The sequence below is a fragment of the Aspergillus lentulus genome, assembly GCF_001445615.1.
Source record: "Aspergillus lentulus DNA, contig: Alt04, strain: IFM 54703, whole genome shotgun sequence".
NCBI classification, from domain to species: Eukaryota; Fungi; Ascomycota; class Eurotiomycetes; order Eurotiales; family Aspergillaceae; genus Aspergillus; species Aspergillus lentulus.
In genome coordinates this window covers 4,190,729-4,215,273 of record NW_028322122.1, presented here as the reverse complement: position 1 = coordinate 4,215,273, position 24,545 = coordinate 4,190,729, and the positions used below count along the sequence as shown (strand labels likewise).

Here is a 24,545-nt window from a genome sequence, read left to right as displayed (position 1 = left end):
CTGACGATTAAATCGATACTTTGAATGATTTTATCATGCATCAGGAGTGAGCCTAGGGTGTGCCTGGATGCAACATTAGAATCTCCTTGATCTCAACCCTGAGATCCACTCCTTAACCCCTGCGAGGGAATTGTTTTCTAGCGCCAACTAGATGTGAACTATAGCTCTCGGTCGTTCAGGCACAGAAGGCGACTTGCGGAACCCCCCCACAACACTCAGGTCCGGCGTAGAGGTCTGCGTTGCAAAAAATAAAATTAAGTTTATATGGGCAAAAATAAAAATGATAGCTGGGAAGAAAGGGGAACCCGGGGAAGGGGGGGGGGGGGGGGGGGGGGAAGAGAAGGAAGAAGGAAACAAGAAGGAAGAAGCAAACAAGAAGGCATATCCATTTATCCTCGGTTCTTCCCACTTATCTTTGCTCAGCCTTGCTCGGTAAATACCGCTCTCTCTTGTCTGTGTTAATCTGTGTTCCTGTTTGCTCGGTATGAAGTCTTCATTCTTCCTCGCGCTTGCGTACATCGCCGCGAGTGTTTGGGCCGGTGGATATCAGGGATGTCTTGAGCGCGTGTTGTTTTTTTACGCCTACCAAATCGACGAGCTCAACGACCCCGAGGCCCAAACCCTAGGCTTCAAGTGCAAAAAATGGGACGACAAAACCGGAAGTTGTGTGAACAATGAGTGGGTAGTGTGTAGAGGTAGGGACGGCGGCAGATGCAACTTCAATGAACTCATGGCCTCCCTGGGCAAAACACATCCCAACGACAGCCTGGTCGGCCCTCCCGGGGCAGATCAAAAAACGGCAAGGCCTAATATTCAAGAGACGGCTAAGACACTCTACACGAAGTACACGACCCCTCCCAACAAGAAAGTGACCAACTTTTCCCGCCCTACAAGGCCATGAAGGGCGCAAGCGGCGATTTCAACGCCTACACTTTGAAACTCGGCATTTTGGTCAAAGATGCATGGCTCCACAAGACCGACGCAAACAAGCACATGTGGGACGACTTCGATGCCACTCTAGAGAAAATCAACATTGCGCGGGCGGGGGATCACGGTCCATTTCTCAGCGAAGAGGTCAAAGCCAAGTTGGGGATTCCCAACGAGATGGATATCAAGTTGATGAATTTGGGGCCCAGCCCCATTTCGAATCCCACGACGCAATGGGAGACCGTTGACTGGAAGGCCACTGCTGATGCGGCCAAGGCCAAAGGCATCAGTAATGTTGAAAAACTCATCAAAGACGTTCGCACTCACTGGTATACGACCGATAAATCAGCCAGTGAACACTATGCGCTCTTTAAGACGTATAAACGGGTCGGAGACCTGATGCAGTCGTGCCGAATGTAGTGGGGACCGAACACTGATCCTGTTGAACCCAATGATAAAGTATACGGAATACGAAAGGGAGACAACGCTATGTATTGAGGCTGCACTATGTATCTAACCTAGTGAGGAAAACATCAATTGTGGGAAACCTAGTGTGTAGCGAGTTCTGAGATTTAAGTATCCTCTCGAGACGCCTTTTCTTAAATATTGAGCCACGAAATACAGCAAGCTCTACGAACTATAAGACAGGGGCTTGAACAGTCAGTCAGATTCATCAGAGGAAAGAACCCAGCCATGCATCCGCCACATCCTATCCAGGTCCTTGCCAACCGCAATCTGCCCCGTTTCCTTGTCAATGAACCTCAGATTCTTCTTTGGACATGGCCAGGGGCAATATCGCCAGGCATCTTGCCATGCCATATGGCCGTCTTCACAGATGACATGAATCTCCTCCACATTAGGATACATTTCGTAAAGCTCATGGGATTGAAATTGAAAAAAGGATTCATTATTCTCCCGCTCAAATGTAAGCCGGCGAATCAGTAGTCGTTCAGCGAGATCAATCGAGTTAAACCAAGAATGCCCAATTGAGATCATGTCAATCTTAAAGTTGACCCAGACATACCGCGGCTCAACCCCTACAGAAAAATTAAAGGCCTTCTGGTATAGCCCCTGATTTCGGGCTTCATGGCAGGCCTGAAGGGCTGCAGGTACCGGTGTTGATGAGGTCACATGTAAAAGCTTGCCCCATGACCTATACTCTCTCTTTTCACACACCTCAACAGTGCGCGGCTCGACTGTAAGCTGCCAGATTCGAGCACGAAGCTCAAAGGGGAGACGGGGGAAAAGGTGGAACGCGGCCATGCAGCGCTGTGCTGGTGATGGAAATTTTTTTCAGTGGGACGGGGCCGCTGATGGTATGCCTCTTGGCGTTTTGGTCGAGAAATGCAACGTTAAGAGGGAGCGACAGATTATTTTGGAAGGTTGCCCAGGGGCGTTGGTGGAAGATGAGGAATGGACGCGGATAGAAAAGAAGTAAGTGCTTTTTAGCGCCCTCTTCTAGCGTGTACACCTCCGCAGCGAGGTGGCAAAGTGGGTGTAGGATAGTCAGTGCCTGAGAGAGATAATATAAAAAGTGGGCACAGAGGAGATTATCAGGCTATTTCAGAGTGTGTAACTCTGTGGGGACTTGCAGGGTGTCATAGGCGGGAAACTGCAAGTCTGCAATCAGTCGTGCAAAAAAATTGGGAGGAGTCAGGCAGTATTTGTCCCCTGCACATGTCTGGGCTGTTGACAATGCGACATACTGGGACATAAGGGTCCAGTCTCTCAGCTGTATCCTCGGAATGTGTCCAACTGCATGTGCTAGTAGCAATCGAATGAAGGCTCCAAGTCTAGTGTGTGGATCCCTCCAGCCCGTTGAGCAAAGAGAACGGAATGCTCCGACGAACCCCACTAGTGTAAGGTAACGAAAACCATTGGATCGGGTAAAGTCGCCCATCAGCGGAAAAGCTTGAGAAAAAGGGTAGAACTTTTCCCAAAACAATCTTCTCTCTTCCTCCCAGCCGAAGGACAGTGTCTCGCCCTGTGATCTTCCAACTGACGACCGTCTTCTCGCCCAGAACTTAACCTACCAACCCTAGGAGGTCACGATAGTAGATAAATATCCGCATGGGTAGGCTGTAGCCAAGCAAACCTTTCGCTTATACAAGCTAGTATGCTTTGTTCCGGGGAATTTTTGTGAGTCTATCATAAAGGCCTAGCCCCGGAGAATAGTTATAGTTGAGATACGTAGTGTGCTGACGAGTGGAGACTATTGTTTCTATGTGCCAAGCCTCGCTGCCAGGGACTGAGTAGCTGTCCTCTCCATCTTAGACTAGTGTTGAACTGGCAGCAGGGCAGTGTTGCGCTCAAGACTAATGCTTCAGGTAGGCTTGAAAAGTCACGCTGTTAGTTTTGTCTTTTGTACGACCTCTTCTAAGCTATGGTTGGACTCAACAGTCATTGATTGATCGTTCATCGGACGAGGTGTAAATATGACAAAGCCTTCAGGAGTTGCCGGGGTCATTGCTGTTGCGGACATTAACTGATGTTCTCTCGTACTGGTCAGGGTACTATCTAGTACTCACCATTTGTAGCTTGACCCAATTCAGTCAAAGTAGTATGGCGGGACATCTCTTTACGGAGAGTCTCAGGCGGAATAGGGAAGCCTTCATACTCGACTGTACTGCTTTTCTGGTTGTGCCGCCGCTTCTCAACCTTTGTAGCGACTTTTCTCCAGTCGTCGGACGTTTTATACCTTCGGAACCCCCAGTGCTTCAACCGCTTTTCAAATTGACTTTTGCTACTTGCTGTTAGCAACCACGTCAAGTATCATAGATTGGAATGTTAACCCACGTCGCGTGGAAATTGGGGTCATCCGCCATGATTTTCATCATCTCTGAGAGGGTGTGTGTCTCCCACAGGGACCGAATAATCTCCTTGAAGCGTTCCCATTTACCGTCGGAGACTGGGGAATTTCTTGAGGTTGACATTATAAAAGCCACCATGCATTTAGGTGTGGTGGGTAAAAGAGAAGGGGCCAATTTGTCGTACACACCCAGTAAAGGGTACAAGGGCATAAATAGGACCATGTTGAGTGAGTCTTCGAACCAGCTGACGAGTGCATGGCTTGGTCTCTCTATGCTGGTTGGACACCTTTCCCTAACCTCCAGACCAGGCTGTGATTCATGATCCTTGCAAAGCGCAGCGCGTCCCACCAGTAGAAAGAAGATTAGCAAAAGCAACAAGACTGTCCGGCGAATAGGCCAAATGTGCCCTCGTATTACAGCCTCGTCCAAATTTTTCCCAGGTACCATGCATATCCTGAGTGCAAGCCGACCTGAACCCCAGATGATAGCCCCTCCCCTCACCGACCTCTGGGGGACTGTAAGCACTCTACCCGGCGCGCTTCTATAAAGGTCTAGATTTGCAAGGTGCAAAGCATCTCGAAGTAATGTTGGTCGCTATGTTGGTATCTGGGCCTTGTTCGGAATCTATAATCCGGCTGGATTTTTGACAAAATCCAAGGGGTGAGGTCCTGACTACCTCAGACATTATAGTGACTCAGACTGAATAATACAAATCTATTTCACACTCATCCATTTAATAACCTCGATGCCTTTAAGTGTTAAATTTGCTGCTCGTTTGATGTAGTACAATCGGCGCTGATCAGTATATCACCCGGTGATAAGATATCATCATCTTGCAGTACTCTCTGCTTGCACTACAAGCCATCTTATATAGTTTATATATCGCCTTGGTAAAATATGATACGCCGAAACTATATTCCGTGCCACCTGAAGCCTGGAGAGACGTTGAACGGAGCTGCAGCGCACATGGTTTGTGCATCCCTTCCTATCTTGACGTGCCATTGCCCGGGCTCGGCTTGCCAGGTCGAAGTCAGTTCATCCCAGTGCGAGATAGCGACTGCTCTAATGATTAGCGAGTAACAAAGCCATCAAATCTCAATCCACTTACATTTGTCCATCTCCACGGCGATCGTCTCGGACTGACCGGGTAAAAGTACAGCAGTCTTTGCGAATGCTTGCAGAGTGACATCAGGATGCGTGAGAGAAGTCATTGTTGGTGCGGGCGGGCTGGTGTAGAAGTGGACGGAATGAGCGCCAGGTACCGTGCCAGTATTAGTGACTCTGGCAGAAACAGAGATGCGCCATGAGTCTGGAGAAGACGATGCGGACGGCGAAACGGTCAGGTTGGAATAATCAAAGGTACTATATGATAGGCCGTGACCGAAGGGGTACATTGGTTCGATGCCGCGGGCGTTGAAGTGACGGTAGCCGACCCAGATACCTTCCTCGTAGTAGGTCTTGGTTCGTGCCGACTTAAAGTTGAGGTTTGCAGCAATGTCGAGCTCTCGTTTCGGCAAGGTGATGGGCAATCGTCCGGAAGGGTTGACCGTTCCGTATACGATATCAGCGATGGCATTTCCAGCCTCGTTCCCGCCGTACCAGGGCCACAAGACGGCGTCGACATGTTCCAGCCATGGCATGGATACGGCGGAACCTGTCTGCAAGATAACGACCTTTTTGGTGTTTGGTGCTTCGGTCGCAACGCGACGGATGAGGTCGTTCATACGGAGAGGGAGAGATAAGTTTGGTCGGTCATAGCTCTCCGACTCCCAATCCTGGTCTAACCCGACCACCAACAAGGCGATGTCAGACTCTTTGGCGAGCTCTACGGCCTCATCTATCGTTCGGTCCTCATTGATAGCGGGGAAGGAGCCAAGCTTCATGCCAATGAGCTGCAATGGCTGGCTGTCCTGACCTGGAGCTAGTGGCGGTTTTCTGGAGTCGTGCAAGAGACGGAATCTGTAGACCTGATTGAACGTGAGTGACTTGTATGCTAGACGGGGAACGATTTGGTTACAGACCTTGCCTTTAGTCACCGAGAACGTAATAACAGTACCATTGCCTCCGTTTCCAAAGAATGATGAGGTCCGCTTCTGCTCTTTCGATAAATCGGCCAATAGTCTGTCGTCGACATAGACCCAAGCTTGACCAGTGACGCTGATCTCGAATTGCCAGTCACCGGTAATTGGTGCGGTGAACAAAGCTCGGATCTCGGTGAAGTAGTCATCGCCAAGGCCTGGGTGGCTAAAGTCAGCGAGCATGATGTCTGAGTTAGTCCAGACCTCAGAGACGGCTGGTTGGCTGGCCTGTTTGCCGTCGACAATAGCGTAGTGAAGCATATCAAAGCCGCGGGTGGTACCATCCATGCTGGTAAACTCCTCACCAAAAACGGGAAGAAATTTGGAGCCCTTGCAGCCCAGGGTGTATCGTAAATCCACTTCGTCAGGTTTGTTGTCAACTAATCCCTGCCATGGTGTAACACACCAGGCAGGTCGAAGCCTCGCACTGCCGCCGCCTGTAATGACAGCATTCTTAGCGTTGGGACCAATGACTGCTACTTTGCCACGTCGAATAGGCAGCACGGACGATTCGTTCTTCAGCATTACGATAGCCTCGTTGCCGATACGCCGTATCAGCGCCGCGTCTGTCGCCTGGTCTTCCGTTCGCGTCCATTCTATCGAGTCATCGCGCCCATAGACAGTGTCAGGGTTGAGCACGACAAGCTTTTGGACCCACTTTAAGATGGTTATCACCCGCTCGTCGATTGTCGCCGGCGCGATCTTGTGAGCATTAATCAACTGCCGCACCAGCGGCAGTTGGCGCCATCGGGGCTTCCCGGGCATCTCCAAGTCAAGCCCGGCGTTGATCGCCTCGGCAACAGAATATGTCCCCATCCAGTCGGACATGACGAGTCCGTCAAACCCCCACTCGGTTCGGAGAAGACCTGTCAACAGCCAGTCATGCTCGGAGCAATGGGTGCCGTTGAGCTTATTGTACGAGGTCATGTATGACCATGGCTTGGCCAAAGCTTGGGCGATGTGAAATGGCCGAAGATAAATCTCCCGAAGCGCTCTGGGAGCAATGATGGAGTCTTGACCCATTCGTTCATGCTCCTGGTCATTGGCGACGAAGTGCTTGATCGCTGCGCTGATCCCTTCATCCTGGAGGGCATTGACATGCTTGGCGGCCATTATACCGCTGAGGGTCGGATCTTCCCCAAATGACTCAAAGGTCCTCCCTCCGAGAGGGCTTCGGCAGATATTAATGGTCGGTGCCAATAGACAGACAGCACCTCGCGCTTTGGTCTCGGCGGCCAGTAGGCGAGCGGCTTCGGCGGGGAGGGTGGGAGAGAATGTAGCAGCAAGGCCGGTAGCATTGGGAAGAACCACAGCGGGTGCTCACAGCAAGGTTAGCTTCAGCAATCTTTCCAGCATTTCGCCACTTACTCATTTTGAAGAAAGATTGACCTCGGGCGCCGTTGGGTCCATCAGTGAGCTTAATGCTGGAGTGATACTTCTCAGTAAAGCCGGTCCGGCTATGTACGTCGTGAAAGAACCTTACGAAGGGATGTTTAATCTGGGCACCGCCGTGGTCCTGCGATGTTTGTTAGTTGAAATAGCACTTGATACTCTTGGACGATGGGACATAATCCCCCTTACCTCCACCAATCCTCGCCGGAAAGAAGCGACACTTTCTCCGTCAGCGACATACTTTGGACCAAATCTTCGACACAAGCGGTCATGAATGATCTATCCATTCCCTTGTTCGCCATTGCGATATCTCTCCTTGTTCGAAACTAGGGGCAATGGTAGTCAGGAAAATACCACAGACAAGAAGAGACTTCCAAGTATAGCGGCCAGAGGAGTATAGAGAATGAGCTTCGTTTGAGCAACATGTAATCTAAGGTTGTTTGTGGCGCTGCTCCGTTAATACCAGGATTTTTAACTACAGGGCCGCTGCGCGCCAAGCCCAGTGCCCCTGCATAATCTTTCATATTTACCGCGGCCGGGGGGGCTCCCCGGTGCGGGGGATTCTGTCTGGCGGGTCATTGGCTGACATTCGTTCGGATCTTCCCCGGTCCCAGCAAACCGGTAATGGGAACTTGGAGTCGTAATTTACTCCAAGCAAATCTCCGGCCAATTTTTCATTCTGCAATTAATTAAACTACATGGCTCCCCATTTCCCCCAGAACGTTTTAAAGTCCCGGCAGTTTACCCCGGATTTCATCCCCTTCTCTCCCTCCTTAAGCCTTGTCTACTTTTGAGACCTTCCATCAGTCATACCAATCTCACCACTGCCCAGGCTGAGGTAACCATCCCTCGTGGCCCCGTTATGATGCAGCAGACACACACGCTTCAGAACATACCCAGTGAGAACCCTCACCACCACGCTGCTCCATGCCCTGCTCACTGATTCCCTCTACTAGACAATACCAATGAACACTGGTACAAGGACCCTGCTCTCAAGGCGAACATTGCACACTGGTAAGTCCAGTGCAGCTGGTGACAACAACTCAAGCCAGGAATGCTGGCTGACACTGCTTCATAAGTCTTGGGCTGTGTGTTGTGATTTATTACCTGGTGAGTACCGTATCGATCCGTAACTATTTACACAAGCTAAGACGTGTACATAGGGCTGTGAGTAGATTGTCGAATAGGGTCTGCGTCACCCACCTACTCAAGTGATGCTAGATGATGCCGGTCTCCTCAACGGGCTACAGGCTGTTACCGCCTGGAATGAGTTTTTTGACCACCCGAAAGGCACAATCTTGGGGCTTTATGCTGCATCTTTGTACCTCCCATCGATTGTGACGGCCTACCTTGGTGATTTCCTATCTCAGCGCTTCGGGCGCAGAGTCACCCTGGCCCTGGGATCTTTCCTTGTCCTTGCCGGTGGTTTCATTAACACCTTTGCCAATAGCGCCGGCATGTGGGTTGCTGGTAACTATCCCTCCCCGCCCCCACGGCTCCTTTGGTGCCTTTGGGATTATGTTCTAAAACTCGGAACTTGTTCAGGTCGCGCCATCATTGGCGGAGGTGGTGGTCTCGCCAAGGTGGCCGCTCCCGCGCTCATTCAGGAGATTGCCCACCCTCGATTACGACCGATGTTGGCTTCCTGCTACTATCCTTTCTTCTACTTTGGCGCCCTGCTATCAGCGTTGCTTTGTTGTGGGTGACCTCGTGTAGCCCTGCCTCATCAACGACCCTGTGCTGAATTAGAGCTCTTCCCACAGTCGCGGCTCTCTATATCCCAGGTGACTGGTCATGGCGGACGCCTTCGATCGTCCAAGTCGTAGGACCTTTATTTGTCCTTGTTACATTGATAAGCTGCCCGGAATCTCCAAGAGTGAGTTACGACTCCCATATATTGCGTGACACTTTCATGGCTCATCCATTTGGACTCCAGTGGCTCGTGTCCAAGGACCGAATAGCGGAAGCCTCGGCGATATTGAGCAAGTACCACGCCAACGGTGTTCTCGACGACCCTCTTGTCCAATGGGAATTGGCTGAGATCCAAATGGTACTGACGAAAGAACGAGTTGGGCATCATGCGTCCTATCGAGACTTCTTCATGACAGAGGGGAATCGACGGCGTCTTGTTGTACTCTTATCCCTTTGTGTAGGCACCAACTGGGTGGGCAATGGCATTGTCTCCTAGTAAGTCTGTCTGCTGGCACCTGTCATGACAGTTGTGTTGACCTTTTGCCCTGCAGCTATCTGACCCCTGTACTCCACTCTATCGGGATAACGTCTCCAGTCCAAATAACGCTTCTCACATCTGGGCTCGGTAAGAACGAGGCTGAAAAAAACGATTAGCGGGCGCATATATACTGATATGAAATGGCCTAGCGATCTGGAACCTCATCCTGGCATTTGGCGCAGCGTTGAATGTTGAACGTTTCGGTCGTCGTCCACTTTTCCTCGTCTCCATCATCGGTATGCTCATTTCATACGCCCTCATCATGGGCTTCTCTGCTGGTTTCGCTACAACAGGGAGCCACGCTATGAGCATTGCCGTAGTGCCGTCCATTTTCCTGTGAGTCATGGCCCAAATCCAACGCAGTGGAAGGGACCAAGGAAAGCTGACTTGATTCCAAGCTACTATGGCTTTTACGACATCGCCTGGACACCGCTACCGGTCCCATATACAGCCGAAATCCTGCCTTTCGGACTACGCACCAAGGGCCTTGCCTTGTTCACTTCTGTGGGCACCATGGCGAACTCATTCAATCAGTTTGTGAATCCCATTGCCTTGCAGACCCTCAAATGGAAATAGTAAGTATATCCCATTATCGATAATGAAGGATGATGAAGGAAGCTTACTCTGGGCAGTTACGCGGTGTATATCGCCATCCTATTGTTCTACCTGGTCTTTGCGTATTTCATGTATCCTGAGACCAGACACCATACCATCGAAGAAGTCTCGATGATATTTGACAAGCGCGATGATGAGATAGAGAAGCTGAATGAGCTCGCACTGCGCGAAGTGGGGAAGCGCGCTGCCGATGGGTATGCACACCACGGGGAAGACGAGGCTTCTAAATCGAAGGGGAGCTGCTCTCATAGAGAGAATGTTTAGGGGTTACGAAGTCGACGCAATTGCAAAGTATAGTCATGAGTAAACAAATACAATATGAATCGAATGGAACATTAGTATTACATGTCTGTCCTGACATCCAATCCATCAACGATGTACAAGACGGTAACTTCCTTTCAACCTTCAGAGGATACGGTGCAGAGTTCGCTTCATAGGCTCTCCGGACCCGTCGATGGAGGGAAGAAAGACTGGGCAAAATCGAAGCAATGGCCGAGGTCGAGGCCTGTCTCTCCGGCCGGGATGTTCTGGCCTAGTAAGGCGGAGATATCAAAATCCCATTCGATTTCTGGAAGGCTTGAATCTAGCCCTGCGAAGCTGTTCATATGCCGCGTCAGAAGGTAAGGGCCAGAACGCATCAAGCCGCGAGAAGTGAAGTCTTACTTGGCATCTGTCGGATCAGCTGAAGCGGAGTCAAACGCAAGTCCCGCGTAGCGAGCCAGCTCGCGACTCAGTTGGGCCACCCAGCCACAAATACCGGTTGTGGACATGTCATTAGACTCCAGGAGCTCGATGGCAGTCTTGAGATGATGCACCAAGACACGTCGGTCTACTGGCAAGGGCTGCTCGAGTCGAGCGACAAGTACTCGGACGAGGAACATTGCAGCTTGGCCAAGGATCAGAACCAGGTACTATACATGGATGAGAACACTTCATTAGCGAGGACACAAACAGCAGCTAGCAGAATCTCACATCTCCACCAAATCGAATGATCGGCTCCGAATCAGAAGACCTAACGTAGTACTGCACAAGGGCTACGGCTGCCTCGCAAGCTTTTTCCAAACAGGAGATCGTTAGATTGTTCTCCGAGTTCGCTGTAGCATTAGCGGCAATGAGGTTAAGCGAAAGAGAGTTCAAGCATAAGCGCGTATGTTCACTGTAGATCTTGACCAGGTCGGTGTACTTGCCAAGCATGACGGCATCGTACGAACCTAGATAGAATGTAAGCTCCAATGCATGCCTGAGAGTACCCGTAGGGCTCACCGGCCCAGGTCCATTGACGCTGCCACTCATCCAACCGCGGGTTTAGGTCAGATAGAAGTGATGAGATTTTAGACCATGCTGTGGCAGCGGGCTGGCGTGTATTTTGGCGCGGTGTCGGGGGTAAGCGAGCTGTGCGCAGACCAGAAACCAAATCCGCCGCCACCTTAGCAACACAGTTTAGCTCTTTGTTAAGTGGATGCAACAACAGTCAAGAATGGATAGCTTACGGCGGAAAGTTCTGTCAGGCTAGTAACGTATGTCGCAGCTTCCGAATCGACCTGGGCTGAGGGGCCCAGCTTGCGTACAACGGTGAGATACTGTCGGGGAGAGGGTTGGACAACTGGCATTGGGTGGGGACGACCCAATCCAAGGCTGAGCCATATGTCATATCTAGGAACAGAGGTTAATCAGTGGCCAAATATCGGTATAGACATCAGATTACTGGTTAATGATCAACCAAGTGTGCCACTGGGGCAAGACACTGTTCGCCTCACCGATATCGTTGATGTCGATATCAGATGAATTCAAGAGGCGGATAATGGCCGGGCAGCCAAACGAATCGGGTACACCGATACGGTACGCCAGGCGAGTACACAGCCCTGTCAACATCCACTGGTCCGCGGATTGACCCCTTCCCCGCGGAACCCACACAGAAAGTAGTAATGTAGCCTGCACGTCTGACAGCTGATGTTGTTTACGCAAGAGGACAAATCCGAGGTGCGCACAGGCCAGGTCTGCGAGCGCTGCGAGGGCGTTACCGGGGATGGGTGGCAGATTTGACCTGGCGGATTGCTTCTCCCGATAAGCGGTATAGTAACGGCCCGCAATTGCCAGGATTGCGGTGAAGAGGAATGGCGCTGATGATCGGATATGATCGAAATGTCTGTCCAGGTCCTTGCATGGCTCAATTAGCGGAAATAATGGGTGACATTTCTGGAAGAACCTAGGTTATTTCTCAGTGAGTCCGCTGTTGCCTGATGAATCGAGCAACCCAGGGACTTACAAGGAGAAGAGCGCTCTTGCCACCCGCTTATCGACAATTCCCCCCGAAACTGGTTCGCTCTGTAAGTCAACCTTGGCTTCGTAGTGTGTCATGCCGAGAGCGAATTGAGCATTCGGATCTCCGCTGGAAATGGTTTTTGCTGGTTCGCCTGACCACACAGTGGGGTGGGCCATTAACGGGGGGAACGGAGCTGAGTTGTTCTGCAGGGCAGCCCAGCGTGAATCGAGCCCCTCTGAGTCTCCAGGGTGGCCCGGCGAGGTACATATACGTTCTGGCGTCGCACTTGGCCCTTGGTTTTGAGTGGGCTCCGCGATGTTGGTCCGCGCGGGGAACGAATCTGGAGGCCCCGCAGTTCGTGTCATCTGGGGAGAAGGGCTGTTGACTTCATGCACATTAATTGCCCGCCCATATGCAGTGGCATGGTGAAAGGAATCTGCTAAATTAGCTGATGTGGCTGAGACCATTTGTCCTGCATGTGGGAAAGGCGATTGCGGGAGCGCTGCTTGTTGTGGATGGGTCAGATGGCTCAGACCGGACACCAACTCCATGACCGTCTTCTCGAGTTGCAAGAGTCGCTGGTTTGTAATGGAGATACTCTGCTGCCAATCCACTCCCCGATCGCCAAAGTCGCACTCGATCTCAGCTCGGCGACAGGCGCTGCAAGGGTGGCCACCCGTACATCGAAGCTTTTTGAGGCGACATCGCTCACAGGCATAGGTGGCGCGCTGCGTTCGCTGTTTCTGATGCTGCCTCTTGTCGACAGCCGCCGTCGAGTTGCGACAATCTACACGATCAAGCCTGTTGTGGCCCCGCGAGGGTGAACCTACAGAGGCTGCACGTGGAATTGGCGTCATGATTCTGTGCGGTTGAGTTGAGAGATCTTTGCACAGTCAACTCATGGGTGGGTTTTTAATCTCGTAATAACCTAATCAACTGAGAGGATAAACTTTACGGACTAATAACGGTAGTTCATTGGCTACTGTTAGTAACGACCTCCCGCTAAAATCAACCGAATTTGCGGGGAAAACTGGTTGATTATGTAACTACCAAGACATCTTCCATACACATGCTGGAGGCTGCAGAAATACAGAGTACCTACCTCCTATCTGCCTACTTCTCGAACGAATAGGCATGAGCTCCTAGACCTGTAGTGGCCACTGACTATGAGATTATAGTATAGTTATTCTTTCCTGTTTGCTCTTCGTTGTTCTCTTCACACTATGATATGTGTCAATAATGAGAGATATATATAAAGTACCTTGATTTAGACAACATCATCAGTCACATAGTCAGGTACTTTACAGTGCTTTTTGAAATAATAGTATATTGTGAATGTAGATTCAACCAAGTGAAGTTCGTCGCCGTGTCCTTAATGGTGGATGAGTACGATATGGTACCCTTATTTAACCGTACCACATCCTTGTTCATCACCGCCTTAAGTCCTGTCCTTGACTTCGCTGACGAACTCAGATTCTTGCTTCTCGTTGGCGGGGCTGACAGCGCTATGCTCAACATCATCATCTGTCTTATCGAGGGCGGCGCCCTTCCTGTTGTAGTCGAAAACCCTTGCTGCATCTTCCGCTGAGAGACGTTTAGTCTCGGGGAACATGAAGAAGATGAAACAAAAGTAGAAGACTAGAATGGCAATATACACCGCATAACTAAGCATACAATAGTCAGTGCATGGGCAGCAAGCAACTAGAGATGGTCTGAGCAACTCACTATCGCCAAGAGATGGCTTTGAGCGCAATTGGATTGACGAATTGGTTGAACGAGTTGGCCAAAGTAGCGGCACTTGTAAACAGCGCCATCCCTTTGGACCGGATTGTAAAGGGCAGAATCTCAACAGTGTATGCTATTGGAAGAGGAGTAAACGCCATGTCATAAAATCCGAAATAGCTGTGTTGAAACGGTCAGCGAGTCCCTCACTCTTGGACTCCAAGGGCAGCTCACATAAATAGGAAAGGGATCACAGCAATACCAAGTGAGGGCTGTTTGGTGTTGGCAAAGGCGGCAGACAAACCCATAACAACAACGTAGGAACATAACATCCCCGCAACTGATGTCAGGAACAGAGGTCGACGTCCAGCCTTGTCACAGTACACCGCAGCGCTGCCAGCGAGGATTAGATTCCAAAGGGCTGTAGGGTAGGTCAGCTATTTGTACCCCGCCTGTGCTTTTGATCTTTGAGGCTGCAGGGAAAAAGGGGATCGTCGAGCCTTACCAAGACCAGAGTTTATCAAGGTGATTTGGACTGCGGAGGTGATGCCAACCGATTTGAGAATTGGCGATAGGAAACTACAGCAGCATCAGCTGAAGTGCCCGTGCACACGGTGAAGTACTAGACTTACTAGGAGATGATACCATTACCCATCCAGTTCAAGGAGCATGCCAAAGCTACAACGACGGCCAGACGTCTCCTGTTTCCACGGGTCCGCAGGAAGTCTAAGAAACTTGCTTTCCGCTGGACGACCTCACGTTCGATAGCAGTGCGGATTTCTTTCATCTCAAGTTGGACCAGGGCGTCCTCCTTGTCACCGTTGGCATGCAAACTGGCGAGAACACCGACGGCCTCCTCGTCGCGACCATTCTTTATGAGCCACTGCACAACCCTGTCAGTGGATGGGGATTTCAACCTTGTCCTTTGGAGGGTAAACTCACCCGCGGGGATTCAGGGCAAAGCATGGTCACAATGATAACAGCAACTGGACCGATTACCTGGAGAAGAGAAGGGAATCGCCAACCCCAGTCACCGGGAACATACAGGCCAACAACTAGCATCGCGGGTTAGCTCAGAACGTGGTTTTGGTAGGGTTGGTTGAGTCACAAGTCATGATAGCGGCAAAGAAGCTTCCGATGTATGCGAATGTTTGGTAGCAGGAGCCAAGAATAGGTCGAAGCCGAGGATGGGAAATCTCTTGGATCAATACAGGAGCCGCAACCTTCACAATACCCACACCAGCTCCAATAATAGCACGACCTGAACACACTGGTCAACTGGGAGACCAATACCACGAGGGGAAGAGAAGAAAATACCGCCGCACCACATGCCGATAGAGCTGGCAAATGTATTGACAAGGCAGCCGATGGTAATGATGATATTTGCAATAATGATACACCATCGACGGCCCAATTTGGTGGAAATGAAGTCGCCAATAAATGCAGTAAAGATCGAGGGTATAAAGAAAGAAGCAGCGTAGATACCCAGCAGAGAGCCAGTAGGGCTCTTGAAGTATCTGGCAAAGTCAAACTCGAGGCCGCAACGAACCGGCAAGGGTGAACATACTTCTGCCATGAAGGCATTGCCTGGAACCCAGTGAGAAGGCTTCCTTGGTCTAATGACATATCGATCAGTTCAGTACTTGGCGATCGTCTAAGTAATCCCGCCATTACTAACATCCCTGCAACAATTATTAGCCTCAGCTTCCAAACGGCAGATGAAAATACCCACATTTGTAGCAATTACAAGGCAGAGACCAAGACCCAGGGCTACGTTGCGACGCAAGCCCGCATCTTTGTACCAGATGGGGTGGGTATTATCTGGAGCGAAGTGTCAATAACCAATATTGCCGCCGCTGTGGCCACTCGCTCATGCAGCACTCACTTGCCACATCAGTCCATTTAACGTTGGAAGACATATCTACAGGATGATTATTGTCGACAATTGAAATGATTCGAACCCCCAAACGTCCTGCATCTTGGGGATTTTATCAATCGCCCTTCATCGCCGGAACGTCTGTGTTGTTCAATCCGAACTGTCAATCTGCGGAAACTTGTGGGGAGCAACCCCGTAATTTCGGGGAAATGCCGAACGCGCCTCGTACTCTGTATTCTTCGAGCATAGTGACATGCAGCATTCTCGGGGAACATACCGAAAGAACTCTTTTCTATGTCGGCTGTCCGGATGTTCCCCGTACAATACTGAGGATGACAAGACAGCCGACCTTTACAATAAGAAAGCGTCAGCCACCAATCCGCTCCGCCAAAAAGGGGTGTCTAGACGACCATTTCTAGCATAGTGAAAATGATAGGCATATTCGGGTAACGGAAACCTGGACATGTTCACTTAAAATCGATCGCCAAAGCAGTTGAGGACTCGGTTGCTTTGATGGGACACTGCGGTCCTCGAATCCGCAGGGTCTCAAAGCGCATCACCAAAAATAGTCATAGAACCTGACAGGAGAGATCAGGCTAATTCAAAGTTCATGTTCGGCGGGATACGAACAATAGATAATCGTCAATTGAGGTTTCGTCATTGACGTCAGACCTGCGGACAAGCCATCGAACATTGCAGGTGGGAACCGTGTTTCTGAACACTTACCACCCAAGCAGAGCTAGCTAGCGTTTCACCCAATATCAGAGCAGTTGTCTACCCAGCGGACACCATGAGAAAGCGCACCCGCATTGTCAAATATCCAATCATCGCAAACAGAATTCACTTTCCTCTGAGTTGACCACGACGACTTGCCCAGGGTCCTATAGAGGAGAGAGAATCGAGTAGCGTGATGGGTTCATAGCAGGCAGTGACAGCATGACCCGATAATACACTCGACACAGTGTGATAATACCAGATTCAACTAGTAAACCAAGCCCCAGGTGATAGACTCTTTAATGGATCTTAGCGACTGTCAACAAAGCATGGATATATAAAGGGTGTAAACATATGCAGATGTTTGCTTCTCCCTCGAGGAGCTGCAATCTCCCATCACTCAAAGCCACAAACAACTCTGGGAAACAAGTACCAAGACGGTTTTAATCACTTCTGCTTCCGTTTGCAGGCTGCTTGAGTCGCTTGCAAATAAACAACAGGGCCATGATCGTTATCGTGCTGAGATATCACCAGGTCAGTCGAAACTGGCGCCCCTCCTGCTTCTTTTTCTGTGCCGCTAAATTCATAAAAACTCCGTAGTCCAAGTATGTCGTATAATAATCGATACGGATGGTAGACCTAGTCATATCAAGCCAGTCATTCTCGTCTTCAAGGGCCGTTTAAATCTCTTCCGGATCTGAGGAGTAATTTCTTATGCTCTAACAAGTCATAGACCAAACTCCACGCATGGTCACAGTCGTTCACCTTCCACCATGGTCGCACCAGATCGACCGCGGCCTGAGAGGCCGCGCCCACTCTGAGATACGTCTTTTCCTATCTAACATCTAGTGTTAGTGAGCTCTTCCAGTCAAGATAGTCGTCCTGCAACCACTCAGATTGTGCTTCCTCATGATAGGAACTGCGCCACGCAAAACTGGTTAGTGGGCCAATGCATAATGCTTCCTCCGATACACCATCCTTGCGGTGGTATTCCACTGTGCTAGATTGCGCGGCCTGTTGTTGTCTTCAGAGGACATGTGGTTACGTGTGCAGGGCCATCCTGACTGAATAATGATTCGAAAGCCAAGTCTTCCTCTCAACTCACTGTAGTAGTGCGCGGTGACCTAGCAGGGTAGGTAAGCAAAGACGATAGCGGGCAGGGAGGGGGAAACGGATATATACGGAAAGGCCCTTCTCCAACGAGTGCAAAGGCAGGCAATGGCACACGCGCATCCTCGTAGCTAGCTGAGATTCAGCTAACATACCGTTTGGGAAAATGTCATGCAATTGGCAAGTGCTGCGCCACACAACGTCAAAAGTCCGAGAACCCCCCGCTGTTCGGTGGGCAGGTTCATGTTCATGTTCAGTGTTTCATTGGTTTTTCAGATTCAGCACGCAGGTCTACTACTACTACTACTACTACTACTACTACTACTACTACTATAGAATAGCTTCCCTGCTCCCTTGCTTACAAATTGTTCTAATTTAGAGGTGGGGTTCTGACTAGTTGAGACCACTTTCCGTGTCCCCTGGCCGCTGCCAAGACCCACATAAACAGACATCCCCACACCCATTCTTTTTCCATGTACCATAAGAATCTTGGTACTGTTTAACTGACTGTGGGGCATTGATTCCATTTATTGTTGGCCAGGTCTGCCTGAGGCCATCTTACTCTACTGTATGGGTAACATATGCTGCATGTCTTGTGTCAACGAAAATTGGAGGCAAGCCACTAGTGATGCATATATGCACAAGCCTGCATGGTGAGATAAGAACACCAAGCTTAATAATAAATAAACACTTCCATCCAGTGACGTTCGCCGTCCTTCCATACCATTCTATTATTAATCAAGCTGTATTTATAAGCACCTGGCATATGATATGGCCGTTGCTTGAGCATCTTGTTTCTATCAAACCAACTGAACTATAATATCTACCCTAACCTTATTTCATCCTACACACACAGAGTTCATTCGACTTGGAATCATTACCCATCCAATCAATATGTCCGTTTACGTTATCACTGGAGTGTCCAAGGGGATCGGGGTGAGTCTTCCTTCTACCGTGTGATACTGTCTTTAATTAATGCAGCAGCCTAGTTCGAGTTCCTCAGGCAGATCTCGGAAGACCAGCAGAACCTGGTCATCGGTCTGGTCCGTGACAAAGCTGCGACTGAGAAAAAGATAGCGGCAGAGCTGGGCGACCGTCCAAATGTCCACATCCTCTATGCAGACCTCACTAAATATGCCACACTGAAGCAGGCCGCTGCCGACACGGCCGAGATCGTTGGCGAGCGTGGCATCGATTACCTTGTGGCCAACGGAGCTTTGGTGCCGTACTTGGACGCCTATGGACCCATCGGTGCATTGTAGGTCTCCTTTCCCTCTGGCTACTGTCCGTGGTGGTCGGTGGTTAATGCTATGTGTTCAACAGGAGTGACAAGGTTGAGGAGGTCGAGGCTGTTTCGTCAGAGCTTTGGCAGACCAATGTCGTCGGTAATATCCACCTCTTCCACCTCTTCCTCCCTCTTGTTTTGAAGGGAAATGTCAAGAAGGTCATTACCATTTCCACCGGGGTGGCCGACCTCGACTTGACCAACAATTGCGAGATTGACGTTGGCGCTTTATACGCTGCCTCCAAGGCGGCCATGAACATGATTGTGGCCAAGTTCAACGCGCAATACAAGAAAGACGGTGTGCTCTTCATGAGTATCAGCCCAGGTCTGGTGGAGGTGGGCCGCTACGCCAATGGTACGTATTCCTTTTCTGCCTGGCAAGACTATAACTTCTGGACATCTTGATTAATGCATACCAACAGCCACTCCAGAAGAGATCCAAGGCTTGATGGGGTTGTTGGGCAAGCTCGAAACATATGCGCCTCATTTCAAGGGCCCAATCACCCCGGAAGAATCCGTCCGACATGTCAGATCAACCTGGGAAAAGGCCAGCATCGAGGGTGGATTTGGTGGTGCATTTGTCTCGCATTTTGGAAACAAACAGTGGGTGTAAACTCGGGGCCCCGCTATATAAATAACTCCAGATACACTTAGGTATTGATGTATGTGAGACACGTGCATCTAGATACATTCCGTAAAAATAGAAGTATCCATCAATACACGCGATTCTAGATATTGACACGTGTAACCTGAGATCCGCATGGCAGCTGCCACCTTATTGCCGTGCAGAGTTTCAGTACGACATGAATCTATCTCCTGAGAGCGCCTCTCCTGGTCATGGGATTTTGGTTATGATATTCATAACAAGTGAAATCGAATAGTCGGCGACCCATGTCAACGAGTACATAGTGTACCTTTTCCTTATTCCAGGCGGACTTCGTCGACACTGCGGTCGCTCAGCGACCGGCCTTGAAACTTGGCGAGCATGGAATAGCTACGGCTATTTATGCCAGCTTCAGGGCCGAAACTATCGACGACACAGCGGTCGTTGATCCGCCACCAGTCCGCTGACTCAGTGAAGTTGATAGCATAGTCGCCGCACTGCAGCGCGTCCGTTCGTCGGGTAGTTTGTTGCATCGGTTGGGCGGTCTCAGCGTACGTTCGTTTGGTGACCTCTAGTACTGCGTTAGGGCACTTAACCATGATCTCCCGCGCATGGAAGATGATATGCGCCGCTAGCTGGTGGATTTTTGGCCGCGACTTGGGTCCAGGTTCTTCTCTTTTCGTCTGTTGCGGTGGTCCTTGGGTGTGTATGACTTTGGTAATCAGTTCCTTGATGGCTACCGGACCATTTCTTGCAGTAGTAACTTCGCAGCGTCGCCACGTTCATCGAAATCGGCGCGTGCAAAATGCAGGGCTTGTTCAAGCCCTCCCCCGTCAGCCACAGCACATATAAATTGATTTCTGGCCTCAGGTCGTTTGATGCGCGGGAGCTGCGTTTACGGATCGCCTACGCTGCTTGGTGGTCTCGCCTCTCTCTCTGGTCATCGCGTTTGATTCAGGGGGCTGGAGCTGTATCAATGACGTCTACCGTCCTCCTGGCCTCTGTCAGCCTTGCGCTGTCGATGCACCATCGCCCTAGGGTACGCCGAATGCATAAGATTTACTCCAGGTACCAGGATCGATTTTAGTAATGGGTCCGTAGAGCAACCCAAAAAGGCAGAAAGAGCTCTTGGTGTAACCTATATTGCAAGATATCCTTGAGCCAGTCCAATTGTACCGGGATATTCTGTTTAGACCCATCCCAATAGTAGATTCGAAAATGGCTCTGACCCTTCACAATGTGAATTTGCTTTGGCTCCGTTGCTTGCTCAAATGCATCAAGTTGCTGATCCACAGGGATGGTATGTTCCTTCTCCGCGACTACCATCAGCAACGGCCTTGGTGATATTCTATGTATAAATGCCTTTGGCTCAAAACCAGCAATGTGAACCTGGCTCTGTAGAGTGATGTATTGGCCACGAGGAATTCCACGTCGCCCCATTTCGGCGTGGTAGGGAATAACGACAGGATCACTCATAACTCCACTACTACCCTCCTTGCCACTGTCCATTGGTTCAGGATCTGAATGTAATGGTATCATTGTTGGCTCTTTCCCTACAACCATCTGCGAAGGTATTCAGTATAGCATCTTTGAACCCTTCGCGTAAACGATCTGATGATACAAATGGACATTGTATTATAACGCCCCTGGCTCGAACGTCAATAGCAGCGGCGTACAACGCAGTCCCTCCCGAGAGACTGCTACCCCAGAGTATGATCTCGGAAGGATTGACTTCTGCCAGGGAAGCAGCATAGTTGAATGCTGCTGAATAGTCCTGGCTTTGGAGCAGTGGATCGGCATGGCTCCTGGGCTCACCATCGCTCGCACCGAAGTGGCGATTATTGTAAACTAATGCTCCATACCCCGAAGCCTGGAAGCATTCGGCAAAATCAGGTAAGTATTGCTCCTTGAGTGCGCCGGTCTATACTCGTCATTAGTTACGGCGCTTCATATCATTCAGGATACAACTAACCCCGTGTGTTAGAATGACACATGGGCGGCGCTCACCCGCGCTGTAAAACCAACCTCTCAAGGTCAGCCCGTCAAAGGTCTGGATGGCGATGTCTCTTTGTGAAGTCATGAGAAGGATTTAACCAATCAGTAGGGTAGAAAAATGACAAGGTTTCCATTTACTGAATCGCTTGATTGGTACAGAAATCATGCGTGCTATGCTTTTATAGAGCTGTGGCCAGAACCATTGCGTTCTTATGCATTCATACGACCTCGGTAAAGCTCGTTGCTGAAGATGGAGTGGTTTCTCGAAACGGAGTTGACGGGCCAGATGAGGAAGGACTCAGCAGTGATTGAAAACAAAAAACAACAACTTCGACGCAGAACTAATTTTTGAAATTTCTCGCCCAAATCAACATCTTTTGACCCCAAAATTTGCCCAATTTCTCATAACATCAGCCGCTTTCAAATGAGCCTAATTCCATAAGGCCTTGATTGCTATGGCAATGTCAAAGCCCAGGTAGCCACCCCTGACAGCCTCCCGCAATAGGCCACAGAAAACTCTGCATAACCACGTCCTAGACCTTCACCACAATACAAGCATCTATTTAAACCATTTAAAGGTTCATAATCAAGGAATCCCAAAGCCTCTCATCAAGCTAATTACCAACACTTATGCTATTATTAGGGAGGTCCTAAAAAACCCCCTAGGCAATAACTAGAGGAAGGCAGTTGCCAACCTCTATAAGATTACTCTTAATATCAAGAAGAACACCACCTCCATACAGTATATTCTGACTACTTAATTAACTATCCCCTAGGCTTCTAAAGTCTGCTTATATACCACTGTAGCCACTAGGGCGCCCCTACCTAGTTATATAGTTTCCTCCTATAGCCCCTTAAGCAGCCCTGGGGCCACCCCCTCAGAACTAAGCAAGGACTATAAAGTTATTATTAAACTACCAGATACTAGTGCTATAAGCATATTCCACTATCTGAAAGCCATAGAGATAAAGAATAGGGCTAAGAAGGCCTATATAAAGGCCTTAAGGGAGGCCATAGTAGCCACCCTTATATCTATTAAATTTATAGCCGCCTGCTAGCTTAAGTTAGGTGACTTAAGCCTTAGCCTGTAGACTGCCTAGCAGGCTAAGATCATATACTGCCATCCTAAATAGGCTAAATCATTCTACTAGGGAGCTATTATTCACCTGCTAACCTAGGGTATGGTGGTTTACAACATCTAGGTTAAATTAATTAGTGACCTAGCGGACCCTAAGGAGGCAAAATAGGTGGCTAACTAGTGTCACACCCTGGGATCCGTCTCTGCTGTTCTCTGCTAGTCAACTACTTTGGGAACGGGGTGGTATAGTCCCTGGACTATATCCGATACTTGCCTGAGGCCTACCGACCGGGTAGCCTGATGATGCAGGGGTACAATGACCTTACCAAGGTCAAGGACAATCCAAAGGTAACACAAGAACAATAACAGTAGAGATAGAAGCAAGGCCTATTGAGTACGTATACTCAATAGTAGAGAGTAACTGACGAATCGGACTAGTGACCTTATACTCAAGTGAATGATTTGTATTGAACGCGAGGAACTAAACTAAGAGTGCTAGATACAATGTGAATGAGTGTCCTTATATATCCGGAGTTCCTTCTTAGGTAGTCGTGGTAGATGGTATAGTGGTATACTGGTAGATGGGTTTCCGACCAGTATATGATTTATGTCGCATACCTGTATACCATGTCACGTGAGGGGCCGTGTTCGGCGTCCTTGGGGTAAACTCGAATTGTCCTCCATAAGGTTGTAGTATTACCGTTCAGTAAGCAGCTACTGAACTGTTTTTCTGCGGAAACCCGTCCGGATTAAGCATTCCTCCGGATCGCGCCCTGATCACTCCGGGATTGACTGGTGATCATTGATCCTCGGGTTTCTGCCTGTCACATCCGCCTTGCGCTAGTGCGGCTGTGTCAGTGCTGTAACAATTAGTTATACACCCTAAGCTAATTTAACTATAAGATATACTATTAGCCTGGGAAGCTAGCTGCCTACCTAGATACCCTATTATATAGGGAGTAAGATATGCCATAGGATATAGATAATAATAGACTTAAGGTATATAATTATTGTTTAGTACTACTTAAGGTTATTACTAGCTAGGTGTATGTATAAGTATTCTATAACTATAAAGTAGTGTCTAACCTAGATATAAGGTTACTAAGTAAATTATCTTTACCCCTAGAAGAATACTGGAAAGAAGCTATACTAGATAATATTAATCTATAGAAGATATACTAGGCTGTAGAGGAAGGGGCTATATAATTCCTAAAGGAGTTATATATCTAAGTATTAATTACTAAGTATTTAATATTACTAGATAACTATCTACTCTACTAAGGCTGTAAATAGGTCCCTAATTATAAACCTCTATAGATAAAGATTATACAGGAGACCTATAACTTAGTATTAATAGGCTACCCTAGGAAGAATATACTATACTTAATACTTACCTAGAACTTTTACTGGCCAGAGCTCTCTGCAGATATTTAATAATTTATGCAGAACTATAATAAGTATAGTGCTAACTATATATAGTATAAATAATATTAGGGATTGCTTAAGCTATTACTAATCCTAGATTATAAGTAGTATAAGATAGCTATTAACTTTATTACTAAGCTGCCTACCTCTGATAGCTGTGAGGATATAATAGTAATTAGTAATAGACTTAGAAAGGGCATGGTCTTAGTACCCTATAAATAGATAGACTCTAAGATAGTAGTATAACTACTAATTAATTAATTTATTAGTTATTATAGTGTTCCTAGTATAATTACTTTAGACTATGGTCTATAGTTTATTAGCTAGTTCTAGGAGTACTTTTATAAATAACTAGATATCTAATAGCACCTCTTAACAGCCTTCTACCTGTAAATAGATGAGTAGATTAAATAAATAAATA

At 48.9% G+C, this 24,545-nt stretch overlaps 7 protein-coding genes across 7 annotated transcripts; 3 read left to right on the top strand and 4 right to left on the bottom strand.

The window, feature by feature from the left end:
• Nucleotides 1-484: 484 nt before the first annotated feature.
• On the top strand, nucleotides 485-1,347 carry ALT_2651 (uncharacterized protein; the record flags this gene model as incomplete). The annotated part of the gene is made up of 2 exons (XM_089599391.1): nucleotides 485-695; nucleotides 845-1,347. 2 exons carry the CDS (start codon nucleotides 485-487, stop codon nucleotides 1,345-1,347), a joined length of 714 nt encoding a protein of 237 aa, XP_089456537.1.
• A 3,301-nt stretch (nucleotides 1,348-4,648) lies between these two features.
• Nucleotides 4,649-7,509, bottom strand: ALT_2650 (beta-glucosidase; the record flags this gene model as incomplete). Its single annotated transcript, XM_033561849.2, has 5 exons — nucleotides 4,649-4,794; nucleotides 4,846-7,134; nucleotides 7,184-7,239; nucleotides 7,299-7,331; nucleotides 7,397-7,509. The coding sequence occupies 5 exons, from the start codon at nucleotides 7,507-7,509 to the stop codon at nucleotides 4,649-4,651; spliced, it is 2,637 nt and encodes an 878-aa protein (XP_033417740.2).
• Nucleotides 7,510-8,069: 560 nt separating this feature from the next.
• Nucleotides 8,070-10,316, top strand: ALT_2649 (putative MFS sugar transporter; the record flags this gene model as incomplete). Its single annotated transcript, XM_033561850.2, has 11 exons — nucleotides 8,070-8,106; nucleotides 8,164-8,221; nucleotides 8,287-8,317; nucleotides 8,395-8,677; nucleotides 8,753-8,905; nucleotides 8,971-9,083; nucleotides 9,144-9,394; nucleotides 9,451-9,524; nucleotides 9,587-9,773; nucleotides 9,836-10,012; nucleotides 10,070-10,316. 11 exons carry the CDS (start codon nucleotides 8,070-8,072, stop codon nucleotides 10,314-10,316), a joined length of 1,611 nt encoding a protein of 536 aa, XP_033417741.2.
• Nucleotides 10,317-10,483: 167 nt separating this feature from the next.
• ALT_2648 (Zn(II)2Cys6 transcription factor) lies at nucleotides 10,484-13,172 on the bottom strand (the record flags this gene model as incomplete). The annotated part of the gene is made up of 7 exons (XM_033561851.2): nucleotides 10,484-10,649; nucleotides 10,716-10,963; nucleotides 11,025-11,263; nucleotides 11,316-11,478; nucleotides 11,543-11,705; nucleotides 11,758-12,258; nucleotides 12,319-13,172. 7 exons carry the CDS (start codon nucleotides 13,170-13,172, stop codon nucleotides 10,484-10,486), a joined length of 2,334 nt encoding a protein of 777 aa, XP_033417742.2.
• Nucleotides 13,173-13,753: 581 nt separating this feature from the next.
• ALT_2647 (uncharacterized protein) lies at nucleotides 13,754-15,956 on the bottom strand (the record flags this gene model as incomplete). Its single annotated transcript, XM_089599390.1, has 11 exons — nucleotides 13,754-13,979; nucleotides 14,041-14,217; nucleotides 14,272-14,458; nucleotides 14,543-14,616; nucleotides 14,670-14,920; nucleotides 14,980-15,092; nucleotides 15,146-15,298; nucleotides 15,355-15,554; nucleotides 15,605-15,719; nucleotides 15,766-15,858; nucleotides 15,923-15,956. The coding sequence occupies 11 exons, from the start codon at nucleotides 15,954-15,956 to the stop codon at nucleotides 13,754-13,756; spliced, it is 1,623 nt and encodes a 540-aa protein (XP_089456536.1).
• Nucleotides 15,957-18,631: 2,675 nt separating this feature from the next.
• Nucleotides 18,632-19,635, top strand: ALT_2646 (SDR family oxidoreductase; the record flags this gene model as incomplete). Its single annotated transcript, XM_033561853.2, has 4 exons — nucleotides 18,632-18,673; nucleotides 18,727-18,995; nucleotides 19,061-19,377; nucleotides 19,445-19,635. 4 exons carry the CDS (start codon nucleotides 18,632-18,634, stop codon nucleotides 19,633-19,635), a joined length of 819 nt encoding a protein of 272 aa, XP_033417744.2.
• Nucleotides 19,636-19,943: 308 nt separating this feature from the next.
• On the bottom strand, nucleotides 19,944-21,706 carry fma-AT (acetyltransferase fmaC; the record flags this gene model as incomplete). Its single annotated transcript, XM_089599389.1, has 4 exons — nucleotides 19,944-20,309; nucleotides 20,803-21,146; nucleotides 21,187-21,547; nucleotides 21,599-21,706. 4 exons carry the CDS (start codon nucleotides 21,704-21,706, stop codon nucleotides 19,944-19,946), a joined length of 1,179 nt encoding a protein of 392 aa, XP_089456535.1.
• Between the last annotated feature and the right edge of the window lie 2,839 nt (nucleotides 21,707-24,545).